The 17,054-nt window shown below is 35.9% G+C and overlaps 1 protein-coding gene across 1 annotated transcript; it reads left to right on the forward strand.

Annotated features, from left to right (window-relative positions):
• Positions 1-514: 514 nt before the first annotated feature.
• On the forward strand, positions 515-4,633 carry LOC131543506 (uncharacterized; the record flags this gene model as incomplete). The annotated part of the gene is made up of 5 exons (XM_058780892.1): positions 515-528; positions 1,856-2,163; positions 2,273-2,578; positions 4,336-4,470; positions 4,578-4,633. Coding segments are annotated over 5 exons (819 nt in total), but the record flags the coding sequence as incomplete, so codon positions are not given.
• Between the last annotated feature and the right edge of the window lie 12,421 nt (positions 4,634-17,054).

Genomic DNA, 17,054 nt, shown 5'->3' on the forward strand with positions numbered 1-17,054 from the left:
ATCATTTATGATTTTATAGGTAATTTGAACAGAATCACTGTTCTGCGGCTGATCACTGAGTCGGCAGCGATTCACTGAACGAGCCGTATAACATCAACTCTGCACTGGATATTAAAATCCAAAATATAGTGAAAACACTATTAATAAGCACAGTAACAAGATCGGCAGATTAAGACATTAACTTGTAAGCACAAAACACAAGATACTTCTCTTTGAATATAAATAAGACTTTATTTATATAAACCTAAGACATAAGCTAATCTAACATGAACACACGCATTCACACATTCACACGTTGCAGATAGAGAGAAAGGATGAGTTTAAGAGAATGAGAATGTGAAATCCCAAGTTTATAGCAATATGTGCTATTGCATAGACCTGAACAAACCATCAATCACGTAATTAACCTCGCATTGAGTTTCTCAATGAGGCTAAAATTTATATTAAATGCACCAGTTCAGTTAGAATCTGGAGTTGTTTTACTTGCGTTGCCTTGTGTTACAGGGATTCCCTTCTGTCTTCGTCGTCGTTGCAGGAAAGGGGTTTTCCGAGTTGGTGATTGGCTGGAAGTTCAGTAGTCTTTGAAGTGATGTCTTGGGAAGCCAATGGTTGGGCGTTGGCTGAGGATGGTCTTGAGTCAGTTGCTGGTTGAAGTTTGAAGCGGGTGCAGTCGGAGCTGGACTTTGCGGCAAACTTAACTTTTGAACACGAGACTCAACGGAAAGAAAAGAAACTAAAGTAAAAGAATAAAATGAGTAACGAGACTAGGTGGTTTTCCTCTCATCATGGTGTTAGTAGCAACTGGCCTGTAGGCCAGAGCACGCTCAAAGAGCGCTAAAACAGCGTCAAAACGCGGTGGCGAGAAGAAGAAGAGGAGAAGGGCAGAAGGAAGAAGGGAAGAAGGGGCGATTTGATGGTGTCCTGAGGTTTTAAACTCGGCTTTTTGGACACATCCCATCTGGTGTCTTGACCAATTAGATAGGCTATTATCTTAGCTAGGGTTGTTCCTTCCATCATAAATCAGCATGTTATCTGGTCATATGGTCTGACTTTTCACACTCTTGCAAAGTATAATTTCGGATGTGATTTCTATAACCAGAATATGATACATTTGACAAAGAATCAGTTGGAAGAAACGTTTCAAGCTAGAATTGTCAAGCTCATACATACCAAACATGAATAAACCTTAAAGTCATTCAATAGTTATTAAAAAGACATACATAATATGTGCTTAAAACATGATAGTCTAATGTGTGGTTACATACATAATATAGTGTTATGTCTAGCAATGTCCTTTAGGATGGTTTTATGTGCATATGAAAAGAAAGTCTCTGTATAGTTCTGTGGAGACCAAAAGACATGTTCTTTGGACAGAGGAATTTCAGTCTGGTTCTTTGTCTTCTATGTGTGGGGGAAAAGTCAATCTAAGGAAGCTTGTGATTTCTCTTGTGGAACACATGTGATGGCCATCTCTTTGACCATTAATCTTGATTATTTACCCCAAATTTGACGATCTCCTTCCTACGTTGGACTTATCAATAAGTGTTCTTTTGTCTTAAATGTTGCAAGCTGTTCTGGAAGAGGCTTGTTGGTTAGGCTTGCTCCAGAAATCGGAGATAGGAATCTTTACGATGTTGTCCTGTTCTCCTGGAATTTCAGCTCCTCATGTTTCGATGTTCTGAATGAATCTTAGTTTTGTCTGACTCGTTCTGACGCTACACTCTGCTTGGTTCATTTTGTGCTTAAAACAGGACACAAAGAGTTTATTTAAACTGTATTTCATAATCAAGTCATTAACCCACATTATTATTATTATTATTATTATTAATATTATATTATTATTTGTAGGTATCAGTGGAGTGAATGAGACTCATGTGTTCTGCAGTTCTGGTGAAAATGTCCGTCTGTCCTGTAATAATGCTCTTTCTGGCTGCACATCAACTACATGGATCTATAGCAGACATTCTGAGACAGTTGAACTGATTGCTGGAGGAATAAAGAAGAAAGACACAGAGAGACATGAGAGACTGAGTCTGGGCTCTGACTGCTCTCTGAACATCAAGAAAGTCACAAAAGAAGATTGTGGATTGTATTCCTGCCAACAATATGTGAAGGAAGTACAACAAGGACCTGGTTCATATGTTTATCTGCATGTTCTTCATGGTCAGTGTTTCTGTGAATATTATGATTATATGTTGAATTAAACAGTAATATTGTTGTTCCTGAAAAGACTGGAATCAGTCGTGTAATCTCTGTCTGATTTCTGTTTCAGTCTCTTCATCATCCTCACAGTCTGAGATCAGATCAGGCCGCTCTGTGACTCTCTCCTGTCAGTTATATTATGATATATTCACTTGTGATTATTTGGTTCGTTCTGAGGGAATTGATCTGATCTGGGTGAATCAGGCTGGTGTGAATCTGCAGACAGACTCCAGATTTCAGATATTCTCCTCAGAACAGTGTCTCAGCTCTCTGACTACAACACTCCTGAATGAAGATCACAACAGAGAGTGGAGATGTCAGGTTACACAGAGAAACCAGCTGAAGACCTCAGCCACATATACTGTCAAGTATTCAGGTAAGAAACTACATTTCTTTAAGCCCTTAACTGTCACAAGTTTACTTCAATATATTACGATTAAATCCTAATCGAATCAAGACAAACTATATATCATTGGAAAGGTCTAAGACTCCTAAATGGATATGTTGCCACCGTTTGTTATTAAAAAAAAAAAAACTGTAGGAACAGTAATAGATTCATTTATGACAAGAGTTTACTTTTTTGCCTATCACATGTTTTAGTAATCATCATAAATTATATATAATTTGAAAGCTTAAAACCTCAAAATTCAGCCTGCAAAAACTATTTTCAAATGGGACATTGCATTACCCTGGAAACGGTACTTTAAAATCTTCTAGCAGGCTCCTCCTCCTTAGTGTCATATTACAAAATGTATTGCTGTCTTTCAGAATCAAAACTTTTATAATCTTGACAAAATAAATATCGTTGGAAAGATCTGAGTCTCAACATTCCATATTTGGTGGTTATTTTTTGATAGAAGTAATGTTTAGAGAGAAATTTATACATTTGTGACAGAAAAAGGCATAAATAAATCAATGGAGTTTGAATGGCACCCAGTGGCTATTTGTGGTGTAATGCCTAAACAAAATTACATCATAACCTCAATTTATTTATTTATTTATTTAATATAAACTTCAAATTTGAAAGACACACACACACACAAGTTCTTATTTAGACACATGGCTTTAATTTTATATCAGTTTTTGATTAAAACCTATTTTGTCCAAAAATATTATTTTTTTATAAAATAGAAATAGTACAGTGCATTGTCTTTACAGTAAATTTAAACTTCTATAACTTTTATTTCAATTTAAACTTTAATTTTTGTTCTGCTGATTGTCGTCTTTAAAAAAGAGACCAACCTTAGGTCTGTGTTCCAAAGCGTTCATGAATTATAACAATTTAAGTTTGAGTACTGCACTTTATTGTCTATGTTCAAAAAAAAAAAAAAAAAAAAAAAAGGAGGGGGCAGTTAAGAGGTTAATCAATTTCAGGAGAATATATGTCATTGATTCAGGAGAAACTGAAGGTTTATGGTCTGCAGCTCACTGTGTTTCACTCTCATATACATGAGGTATAAATACCTTCATGTGTTTATTATTCACGTTTCTGATCAAAAGGGTTCCTCAGCAAATTGTTACTTCCATTATCAAAGATCATCAGTGATATCATCTCACCTCACATTTATACATTTGGCTGACTGTGTTTCTCCTCCTTGTGTGAGCTACAGCTGCCTGAGTCTTAGTCACAGCTTACATTCAGATTGTATATTTGGGGAAATAATAATAATAATAATAATTAATTAAGCTCTGAACATTCATCTTCTGCAGGTGTAAAGGATTCAACACTGATTCCAGTCAGCAGCTCAAACTCTGAGAAATCAAGCCAAACTACAGCAGCTCCTACAACACAAGGTACATGATCTCTGACACACTTCATCAGTCTTTTTATAATTAAATAATGCAGTTTAGCCAAATGGGGATACAATTAATCTGTATGTCTTGTATGGTTTTTGTATCTCTAAAATACCTACGGATCATTACCCCAAACACTGAGATGACTTCAGCTGCTCAGCTTCAGCTTTGCATGTCTTATTAATGTCACGTTATGTTTGAACTGAACTGATATTCATGATCCACAGAAGCAGCATCAGAAACTGTGTCCTCTATGACTGTTGGATCATTAATCAGAGGTATGGAATGGCTTTGCATGCACTGAAACTATCAAGGCAATAATTGTTCATTGTTAATAAGCAATTCACAGGTTCACAGATTCCTTCTCTTCTCTCTCTCTGTTCTGTCCTGCAGTGATTGTGATTATTGTTGAGATCGCAGTGTTTGCTGCTCCTACTGTGATTCTTCTTCAGATCATCTGTGTGAGAAGAGCTGGTGAGTTTTGAACATCACAGAACCTGAGGATTCACATCGATCTCTAACAATCTGAATCATTACAGTGCAAAGAAGATCAGTACAATTATTTATTTTTATTTATTTAGGAAGGAAGACCTCTCACCACCCGACGGAAATAGAGATGTCTACAGTATTACAATGAAATACCTTCTATAAATATAATATAAAGATTACAGCAAGATTTATTTTAATGTTTATGGATATTATAGATATTTGCTACAGCTTTGAATGTACAGCATTTTCCAGTACTGCATACTGTACAGACTGCTTTAATATGATATTAAATACAGTCATCATCAAAGCGAGACAGGCACCTTAATAAACATGTATGGTTATTTACACAGATATCATAATTACAATTTTATTTTTATCTTTAAAATAGAAAATAAAAATACAAAAACTTGCTGCATGCTCTCTTTCACGTCCTCTACATTCCTAACCCAGGACCGTCGGGTTACTTATTACTGATATCAACCCAAATTAGGTCAAATCAAGTCAGCTTCCTAACCCAGCAGTCTCAACAAAGCGTTTGGATTGAAACAATTACTAGCGTGTTTTATATTTGTAGGCTATAAAAAATTACACAGTGTATGTTTTTGCTAAATCGCTTGCAAATATAAGATTGTTGTTAGGTCATACAGTACATACCACATAATATTAGAATAGGTACCCCTTAGTGTCACGGGATGGGTCGAGAGATGAGGCGAGGACTCAAGTGCAGGAGAAAATGGGTCTTTTTAATAAAAGAGAAACAAAAAAGAACAAAAACCACCCCGAAGGGGAAAAACAGGCAGGCAGGCAGAGACCACAGTACATGTACACGAACTCACACACGACATGAACCATCCGACATTAAACAACGAAACATCACAGGACTGCAGACACCAGGAGACTATATGGGGAGCCAAACGAGGAGGACACAGGTGAAGTAAATGAAACAATAATGAGATAACAAGGAGGGTGGGGTGAGACAATAGACAGGAAAGCACATGGCACAAACAACAAACAATAAGCCATGTGCTAACACACACAGTGACATCTGGTGGCCAACCGGGGCACACCAGCAGGGCCGTGACACTTAGTTTCTAAATATTTACAGTATATATATATTTAATTTTACAGGTTATTACCCCTTTATTCCCCAAACTTAGCATATCATTCCCTTATACCTGCACGGAGGTACTGAATCACAATAATTACAAAAAAAGTTACACTGTAAATTATGTTTAATAAAAAAAAAATAATAATAATTACTGCAGTGTCAACAACTGCAAAGAATCAATTTGCTTTATAGTTCATAATGTCAGTCCTGTCATCCTGTCTCTTGTGTTTCCCCTTCTCTCGTGCCCATATTTTTTGGGGGGTAGGATGGTGGATGCTGCACACCCTTCCATGTAAAGTGTGTTGAGTACCCAGAAAAGCGCTATATAAATGTAACTTATTATCATGGGGTAGTTGTTGTTTAATAAAAGCCCGATATGCCCTGCACCTGAGTCCTTGTCTCATTCCTCAAAACAAGATGTGACATGGATATGATACATTTTTATTAATTTTAAATAAAACATTTCATTATTGAAAATACATGTCTATCTTGTCCCTGTCTATTTCAGATAATCAATTTTTAACCTCAGCTGAAATCTGCTTTGGTTGATGTCATATACTGTTCATTGAGGTACGATGTGCATTGCTTATGTCACATTTACAATTTGTGAATTTACTAATTGTATGTAAAAAATAAAAAATAAATAAAAAATACCTGAGATATCATGATGATGGCATAAATGTTGCCAAATTACAGTAAATCCGTGTGTGTGCTGTAAAACAACAAAACATGGAAAGGCCACAGTAAGCTGCTACTTCACAGCTCTTTAAATGTTATTTGCCAGCACCACCTTTGTTGACTCAGTTAGGCCTGGGAACAGAATGTCCTGTACATGCCAAACTACAACTTAAGAAAACATATGCAAATAGAAAAAAAAACACCAGCAAATTGAGAGCATTACTCACAACACAACCAAATACAGAAAAGCACTGCAAGGAGCACAGAACACAATGGAAATGTTACAAGGGGACCATGGTTTAATTCCAAAGTTCTAGCATGAAACTCTAGGGGCCCTATTTCAATGATCTAAGCACATAGTCTAAAGCGCACGGCGCAGGTGCACTTAGAGCGGGTCCGAATCCACTTTTGCTAGTATAACGACTGGAAAAATGGTCGGTGCGCATGGTCTAAAATGGTTATCCCTATTCTCTTAATGATTAAAGGGTGTGTTTTGGGTAAACCATTCCCTTCAACAATTCAGATTCGTTATTTACACGGTGGAATTTTGCACCAAGAATGAACACGTCTCCAGAGAGGAAACGGAGCTGCTCGTGCGTGAGCAAATAGGTAGCCTAATTCTGATACATGCAATGATATCCATTATGTCTGTAACGTAGCCAACGAGACGTGAGACATGCGGATCCATGTGTGAGCTTTATTACAAAGGCGTGGTCGGAAAACAAGCAAGGGTCAAGCAGTGGCAAACGGGTATATCACAGGCAAGGCAAAGAGTCATCCAAAACGGGCAAGGGTCAGTTGACAGCAACAGTATCCAAAGGGGCTTGACAAGAGAGGTAAGCCATAGGCCACTATTGTTAAGCCGGTCGGTGTGGTAGCCCAGGCTCACATAGCCATAGGCCACTAGCGATAATCTGGCTGGCGTGGTAGCCCATGCACACATAGTCATAGGGCACTAGTGTTAAAGGGTTACTCCACCCCAAAATGAAAATTTGGTCATTAATTACTCACCTTCATGTCATTCCAAACCTGTAAGACCTCTGTACATCTTCGGAACACAAATAAAGATATTTTTGATGCATTCTGATGCGTGTGTGACCCTACGCAAACAGGGTACGCTGTTCTGTGTCAGCCACACCACATGGACACATTTTCTACGTCACTTACGCTTTGATTTGAACGAAAACAGCATGTCCATGTGGTGTGGCTGACACAGAACAGCGTACACTGTTTCCGTTCAGTGGATACTCTCCAAAACCCCTGATGTCACATGGATTATTTTACCGATCTCCTTGCTATGTTTCTGGACATTGATCGTGTTCATTACGTTGCTGTCTATGGTAGGGTCACACATTGTGTGTTTGTGTAGTTAACCATATTTGATAAGATTCAGGGCAGAACCTGGCAACCTTGAAGTACAGATAAATGTTCTCTGTGTATGTGTGTGAATGTCTATCTTTGCAGCTAGATGCAGAGAGAGCCCTAGGACGAAACTGTCATTTGCCGTCACCCTGATGTCCAGGGTAACAGATATACGTCTCTGGAGAGACCTATTGCATCTGACCTCTAATCATTTGTCACCAAATGAATCACTAGAAGATATGCTTTGAGTTTTATGTCCATGTGTGGAGATTTTCTTAGTTTATCTATGTTTCGACCAACCAGAATCTTGCTTACCTATGTATTGACGTAATTAGTGACCTCTGTTAGAGTATAATTACTGGTGTCTTGAACATGTACGCAAAACGGCCTACAAACTCCATCGCGAGTCATGAAGCTGGCTTCTGCTGATGAAACTGCTAACTATTTTCTTCAGTACATTTTTATTTAATTGATCGCATCTCTAAATCTTGGTCTTCATTCAACACACCTGGTCCTTGGGTTTAACTGTAAATTCCCCTACAAGGGTCTCACCTCAGTTGTGATATCTAGGGTGGAAGATAGCACTGGTAATTCACTCCCTCCACTACAATTCAGGACCTGCAGGACCTGAGATTTGGACCTGCAATCTTCGGGTTACACGTCTGACTCTCTAACCATTAGGCCCAGACTATCCTAAAAATATTTATGTTTTCACTATGTCCATATTTTCTTTCTACACTGTAAGCTTCTGTCGCCAAGTCAAATTCCTTGTGTGTGTAAACATAATTGGTAATAAAGCTCTTTCTGACTTCTGACTTCATCTTCATCTTTTACTGGACTTAAATGGAACAAATACACAATTTCTTACCAAGAGTTGCTGAGCATGAATAGGATGACTATATGGCCCATTTTTACAAATATCCAAGTTTTGGGTGTTTGCACTTTGCAGATCGATTATTGTACGACATTCGCGAGAGCTATAGAGAACAGAACAGACAGCTCCTTATGCTTTTGAATCGCTCTCATGGTTCTTTGATGTCATGCAAAAATCGGTCTGCACAGCACTGCTTCAAGTCAAACAAACACACCTGATGTGCTCATATTTGCATCACTTTGATCTTTCTCTGCAGATCCCACCTTATAGATTCAACGTGCCACGATTGGTCAATTGTGTACAATGCCTGCATGTTAATGGCAGTGGTGTATAAAGTACCTGAAAGCCGTACTTAAGTAAAAGTACAGATATCTTACCAGAAAATGACTTCGGTAGAAGTTGAAGTCACCGTTTAGAATATTACTTGAGTAAAAGTCTTAAAGTATGTGATATTTATTGTACTTAAATCTTAAATGTACTTAAGTATTGAAAGTAAAAGTACAAGTAAATGCAAAATGGAAAAGAAGCATATATATATATATATATATGTAAAACTCTTTCTTCCATTTTGTATTTTTGGGTAAGAATAAGCACTTCATCACGTTCTTAGTGTCTTTCATTCCAACATAAGAAAACATTTCTGGAATTTGTATCTGAAATAACATTTATATGTATTTACACAGTTAAATGTATCTCAGAGGGGACTTGGATGCATTTAAACTGCAGTTACAGATGCATAATTTTTTTTTTTTTAACTTAAAAGTTTGAATACTGATATTTTAAATATTTAGACATGAAAAAAAAACAGCCGAAATGTCAAATTAAAAATTGACACCAGTAGGTGTCAGCAAGTGACTGTTAATTAGTGAATCATTGAGATTCAACCAATTCATTCAAACGGCTGATTCATTCAGAAACACAGCATTTGACTGCCTGCATCCCAATGTGCATACTATCCATCCTAAATTATCTGTGATAGTAGTAATTTTCAATACTATTTAGGGCAGATAGGGTGGATAATATGCACATTGGGATGCAGGGTATGTGTCAATGAGTGAATCACTGAATCATTTTCGTTCAAAAAGCTGATTCATTCAATAAGTTAACACCGTCCATTGCTCAGAGACTCAAAACAGTGCTGTGATCTTTGTTTAGAAATATTTTAATTGGCAAAATTTAGCAAAAACAAGCAATATTATGTCTAAAATGTAAGTCACTTATTGCTTTACTGAACTTGTATAAAATGATTATTAAATGTGCTATGCTGATATCTGCAGAAAAATGGTACACTTTTTGTGATATAGATTAAGTTAACTATATTAAATTATATAAATATAAAAAGCATACAGAAGTGTTTAGCCGTCTATAATTTGAGTGAACGCCTCACTTATTTCTGGGACTTTTCCAAACTCCCTGAAAACTGCAGCTGTTAAGCCCCTTCTGAAAAAGCACAATCTTGATAACACCATATTGAGCAACTATAGACCAATATCAAATCTTCCTTTCATTGGTAAGATTATTGAAAAGGTAGTTTATAATCAGCTGAACAACTATTTAAACTCAAATGGATACCTGGACAATTTTCAATCTGGTTTCTGAGTGCATCACAGCACAGAGACAGCGCTTATTAAGATAATAAATGATATTCGCTTCAGTTCTGATTCTGGCAAAATATCAGTGCTGGTTCTACTAGATCTTAGTGCTGTGTTTGACACTGTTGATCATAACATACTTCTAGAGAGACTGGAAAACTGAGTCGAGCTTTCTGGGATGGTACTCAAATGGTTCAGGTCATACTTAAAAGGGAGAGGTTATTATGTGAGTATAGGAGTGCATAAGTCTAAGTGGATGTCCATGACATGCGGAGTCCCACAAGGCTCAATTCTTGCACCACTCTTGTTTTGCCTGTATGTGTCTTTTCCTCTCCACCTGTTTTTTCTGACCGTGCTGACCCAATGAGCATTTTGCTGCCCAATGGTCATGCCTTAACTTTGCTAATTCTATTATTGCATTAGTATTGCATCCTTCTCATGGGCATTTAATAATTTTTTTGAACTTTTATTCTTGAGTTCAATCTTTTTTTTGGCTCATTTTATCTGTAAAGGAAAACCTGCCTAATAATTCTGCACACCTGAAATAAGAAGTTTCTGACTATCAGCCTTCATGGACAATTATATATCACTTATAAATTATTAAATACAAAATCAATAGTAGTTCTTAAGATTGATGTGGTTTGGAATTGGTAAAATGTTCTTGGAAAAAAAATATGACCAGAATATCAACTTGCCTAATAATTCTGCACACAGTGTATTTTGTTATAAGTAACGAATGTGCTTCGGGGAAATGTATCAGAGTAAAAGTACACATTTTAATTAGGAAATGTAGTGGAGTAAAAGTAAAAGTTGGCTGAAATATAAAAACTCAAGTAAAGTACAGATACTCCCAAAAAATACTTAAGTATTGTAATGAAGTATTACATTACACCACTGGTTATTGGTCAAACACCTTTAGATGTTTTAGGCAATATAAAAATCCTGGTCAGGATGTGTCCCGTATAAATGGCACATATGGCCACCTTAACAATGAATCAAAAGGAGCATATTGCTCTATGAACTATATCACACAAAACATTTCCAAACGTGTTTTTGTACTTTATTCATGGTGTGAACACTTCCAAATTCAAGCGGATCCCCAAATTTTGGCCCAATTATTTATTTTCATTGAGCTATACTTTCACCACTTTCATTATTGTGTTGTTTCTAAGCTAAAAAGCAGGAAATAACACTTTCAACATTTCAGATCCGTTTTCCACTCCGGTCATTAGAGCCGATATGGCCGTTCATAACACAGCAAACGTTCTCCATTCAAATGTGTTTTAACTCTATAATATAAATTTGAACATCTACCTCCACTATTACCCAGTCTCTAGCCTATTGGTGTCCTAAAGACCCATAATGCATTGCGTTGCTGACATCATGATCCCATTCTCTGTTTGATTGTGTTGCAAGAATTTGCAGCATATTTATGTATTTGGTTGTGTTGTGAGTATTTGCAGCACATGTGTTGTTAAAAGTGTCTGATAAAGATCTTTTCTTAAATCGTTGGTATTTTATTTATTTATTTTTTATTTTTTTCAATTTGCATGAAGCCATTTCTCAGTACCAAGTGTGCAAGTTTGAACTTCACAAGTTTGACTCGGGAGTGCGGTCGGGTAATTCTTCAAATGGAACAGCAGCGTACTTGATAAAGTCAGTCAACTCTCCTTGGCTGCTTTTTATCCTCACAGTATGTATAACATGTATAATTACAATAAGATGAAATATGATATCACTGTGGCTAATTTCTAGTTTTCAAATGACAGCAGCAGTTTACAAACATCAGTCAGTCACACACACACACACACACACACACACACACACACACACACACACACACACACACACACACACACACACACACACACACACACACACACACACACACACACACACACACACACACACACACACACACACACACACACACACACACACACACACACACACACACACACACACACACACACACACACACACACACACACACACACACACACACACACACACACACACACACACACACACACAAATCTTGGGGTGATTCTGGAGACAGACCTTAGTTTTAGTAGTCATGTCAAAGCAGTAACTAAATCAGCATACTATCATCTCAAAAACATTGCAAGAATTAGATGTTTTGTTTCCAGTCAAGACTTGGAGAAACTTGTTCATGCCTTTATCACCAGCAGGGTGGATTATTGTACGACATTCGCGAGAGCTATAGAGAACAGAACAGACAGCTCCTTATGCTTTTGAATCGCTCTCATGGTTCTTTGATGTCATGCAAAATCGGTCTGCACAGCACTGCTTCAAGTCAAACAAACACACCTGATGTGCTCATATTTGCATCACTTTGATCTTTCTCTGCAGATCCCACCTTATAGATTCAACGTGCCACGATTGGTCAATTGTGTACAATGCCTGCATGTTAATGGCAGTGGTGTATAAAGTACCTGAAAGCCGTACTTAAGTAAAAGTACAGATATCTTACCAGAAAATGACTTGGTAGAAGTTGAAGTCACCGTTTAGAATATTACTTGAGTAAAAGTCTTAAAGTATGTGATATTTATTGTACTTAAATCTTAAATGTACTTAAGTATTGAAAGTAAAAGTACAAGTAAATGCAAAATGGAAAAGAAGCATATATATATATATATATATATGTAAAACTCTTTCTTCCATTTTGTATTTTTGGGTAAGAATAAGCACTTCATCACGTTCTTAGTGTCTTTCATTCCAACATAAGAAAACATTTCTGGAATTTGTATCTGAAATAACATTTATATGTATTTACACAGTTAAATGTATCTCAGAGGGACTTGGATGCATTTAAACTGCAGTTACAGATGCATAATTTTTTTAACTTAAAAGTTTGAATACTGATATTTTAAATATTTAGACATGAAAAAAAAACAGCCGAAATGTCAAATTAAAAATTGACACCAGTAGGTGTCAGCAAGTGACTGTTAATTAGTGAATCATTGAGATTCAACCAATTCATTCAAACGGCTGATTCATTCAGAAACACAGCATTTGACTGCCTGCATCCCAATGTGCATACTATCCATCCTAAATTATCTGTGATAGTAGTAATTTTCAATACTATTTAGGGCAGATAGGGTGGATAATATGCACATTGGGATGCAGGGTATGTGTCAATGAGTGAATCACTGAATCATTTGTATCAACTGATTCGTTCAAAAAGCTGATTCATTCAATAAGTTAACACCGTCCATTGCTCAGAGACTCAAAACAGTGCTGTGATCTTTGTTTAAAAATATTTTAATTGGCAAAATTGAGCAAAAACAAGCAATATTATGTCTAAAATGTAAGTCACTTATTTCTTTACTGAACTTGTATAAAATGATTATAAAATGTGTTATGCTGATATCTGCAGAAAAATTGTACTCTTTTTGTGATATAGATTAAGTTAACTATATTAAATTATATAAATATAAAAAAGCATACAGAAGTGTTTAGCCGTCTATAATTTGAGTGAACGCCTCACTTATTTCTGGGACTTTTCCAAACTCCCTGAAAACTGCAGCTGTTTAACCCCTTCTGAAAAAGTGCAATCTTGATAACACCATATTGAGCAACTATAGACCAATATCAAATCTTCCTTTCATTGGTAAGATTATTGAAAAGGTAGTTTATAATCAGCTGAACAACTATTTAAACTCAAATGGATACCTGGACAATTTTCAATCTGGTTTCTGAGTGCATCACAGCACAGAGACAGCGCTTATTAAGATAATAAATGATATTCGCTTCAGTTCTGATTCTGGCAAAATACCAGTGCTGGTACGACTAGATCTTAGTGTTGCATTTGACACTGTTGATCATAACATACTTCTAGAGAGACTGGAAAACTGGGTCGAGCTTTCTGGGATGGTACTCAAATGGTTCAGGTCATACTTAAAAGGGAGAGGTTATTATGTGAGTATAGGAGAGCATAAGTCTAAGTGGATGTCCATGACATGCGGAGTCCCACAAGGCTCAATTCTTGCACCACTCTTGTTTTGCCTGTATGTGTCTTTTCCTCTCCACCTGTTTTTTCTGACCGTGCTGACCCAATGAGCATTTTGCTGCCCAATGGTCATGCCTTAACTTTGCTAATTCTATTATTGCATTAGTATTGCATCCTTCTCATGGGCATTTAATAATTTTTTGAACTTTTATTCTTGAGTTCAATCTTTTTTGGCTCATTTTATCTGTAAAGGAAAACCTGCCTAATAATTCTGCACACCTGAAATAAGAAGTTTCTGACTATCAGCCTTCATGGACAATTATATATCACTTATAAATTATTAAATACAAAATCAATAGTAGTTATTAAGATTGATGTGGTTTGGAATTGGTAAAATGTTCTTGGAAAAAAAAAATATGACCAGAATATCAACTTGCCTAATAATTCTGCACACAGTGTATTTTGTTATAAGTAACGAATGTGCTTCGTGGAAATGTATCAGAGTAAAAGTACACATTTTAATTAGGAAATGTAGTGGAGTAAAAGTAAAAGTTGGCTGAAATATAAAAACTCAAGTAAAGTACAGATACTCCCAAAAAATACTTAAGTATTGTAATGAAGTATTACATTACACCACTGGTTATTGGTCAAACTACTTTAGATGTTTTAGGCAATATAAAAATCCTGGTCAGGATGTGTCCCGTATAAATGGCACATATGGCCACCTTAACAATTAATCAAAAGGAGCATATTGCTCTATGAACTATATCACACAAAACATTTCCAAACGTGTTTTTGTACTTTATTCATGGTGTGAACACTTCCAAATTCAAGCGGATCCCCAAATTTTGGCCCAATTATTTATTTTCATTGAGCTATACTTTCACCACTTTCATTATTGTGTTGTTTCTAAGCTAAAAAGCAGGAAATAGCACTTCATTTCAGATCCGTTTTCCACTCCGATCATTAGAGCCGATATGGCCGTTCATAACACAGCAAGCTTTCTCCATTCAAATGTGTTTTAATATAAATTTGAACATCTACCTCCACTATTACCCAGTCTCTAGCCTATTGGTGTCCTAAAGACCCATAATGCATTGCGTTGCTGACATCATGATCCCATTCTCTGTTTGATTGTGTTGCAAGAATTTGCAGCATATTTATGTATTTGGTTGTGTTGTGAGTATTTGCAGCACATGTGTTGTTAAAAGTGTCTGATAAAGATATTTTCTTAAATCGTTGGTGTTTTATTTATTTATTTTTTATTTTTTTCAATTTGCATGAAGCCATTTCTCAGTACCAAGTGTGCAAGTTTGGACTTCACAAGTTTGACTCGGGAGTGCGGTCGGGTAATTCTTCAAATGGAACAGCAGCGTACTTGATAAAGTCAGTCAACTCTCCTTGGCTGCTTTTTTATCCTCACAGTATGTATAACATGTATAATTACAATAAGATGAAATATGATATCACTGTGGCTAATTTCTAGTTTTCAAATGACAGCAGCAGTTTACAAACATCAGTCAGTCACACACACACACACACACACACAAACAAACAAAAGAGAGAATGGTGATATCATCATATAATAGGCTCAAACAAGCAATCAAGTAAGCAGAGATGAAACCATAATGTTGTTGTGAATAGGGTAGAGGGTAAAGAACAGAAATATAGCAAAACATATGAGAAATACAGAAATGTTTATTTGCCATAATTATTCAAAATCATGCGTGTAATTTTAAAATGAAAACATTTCGTTTTCATTTTAAAAATATAGAACATATTAATTTGTTTCTTATGAAATATGTCCACATATACTCTGATTATCTTCACTGTAATAAAATGAAATATGACAAAGTACAACTCTTTTTTTTTTTTAAAAGTCAGTTTTAATGAACAATAATCGCCATTATAAAAAAAATAAATAAAGACAAAAGCAAACAATTCAGTCAACAAAGTCAGCACTGTACTACAATTAAGTTAAGCAATTAAATATATAGAGTTATGAAACATAAGTTTGTGTTAGATATCCCAAAACAATTGTTATCCCATGTTTAACCACTAGAGACGTCAGAGCCAGCGGCAAATATCAGAAGCTGTAGCCGAGGTGAGGCTGCTCTCAGCGGGAAACATGAGCACTGAGCGCCCGGTGATCGCCTGGAGCTCACGTCTCCTAAATCAGTGAAGCAAATTTTCATCTTTATAAATAGATTGCATATTAGAGTTTTAAACAATAACATTCTCGCCTGAAATTGTCTTCAAACTACATTTCATGACACAATAACAGTGAGGTTTTGAAAATTATGCAGGTTTTCTCCTGTCAATTATGACATTAACGCTTGCTGGTTGGTGCAAAATGCATTCTCGGATATCAGGCTGCCTCAAGTTCGCACAAGTCACATCTTGATGCATCCTCGAGGATTTGGACTGTACTTGGCTAGATGTGAACTCTGAATTGGAAAAGTACTTGGGCGGCGACTGATGACGTTTCACAAGTACACAAGAACAGGCAAGAATGTATATTGAGAAGCGGCCTGCGTTTGAAAAATAAATATTTAAATTGTGCTTTTTCAGACACACTTAATATATTTAAACTATACTATATTAAGTGCATATTAAATGTATTATTTTGAAACAACTTTAAGTATATTAAGTGTATTTCAAGATATGTTTTAGTTCGATTTTAATCCATTTGCAATATATTTCATATATTGTGTTAAAATGGAATCACTTTAAGTATATTTAGTGCAATTTAAGTGTATTTCTTAATACATTTAAAATGTACTATTAATAATTCATGAACTACAGTTAGGGTAAATTTGAAGCATCCTTTTAATGTAATTCAAGTACATTTCAATTGTATTTCAGCTCATTAGAAATGCATTAGCATTACACTACTAGTATATCACTCATAAAAATGAACAAGGAAGGTTGTGCACTTTACATAATATATTTATATTCAGTTTACTTATAATAATTGTCTTT

Source organism: Onychostoma macrolepis, chromosome 07 (assembly GCF_012432095.1).
Source record: "Onychostoma macrolepis isolate SWU-2019 chromosome 07, ASM1243209v1, whole genome shotgun sequence".
NCBI classification, from domain to species: domain Eukaryota; kingdom Metazoa; phylum Chordata; class Actinopteri; order Cypriniformes; family Cyprinidae; genus Onychostoma; species Onychostoma macrolepis.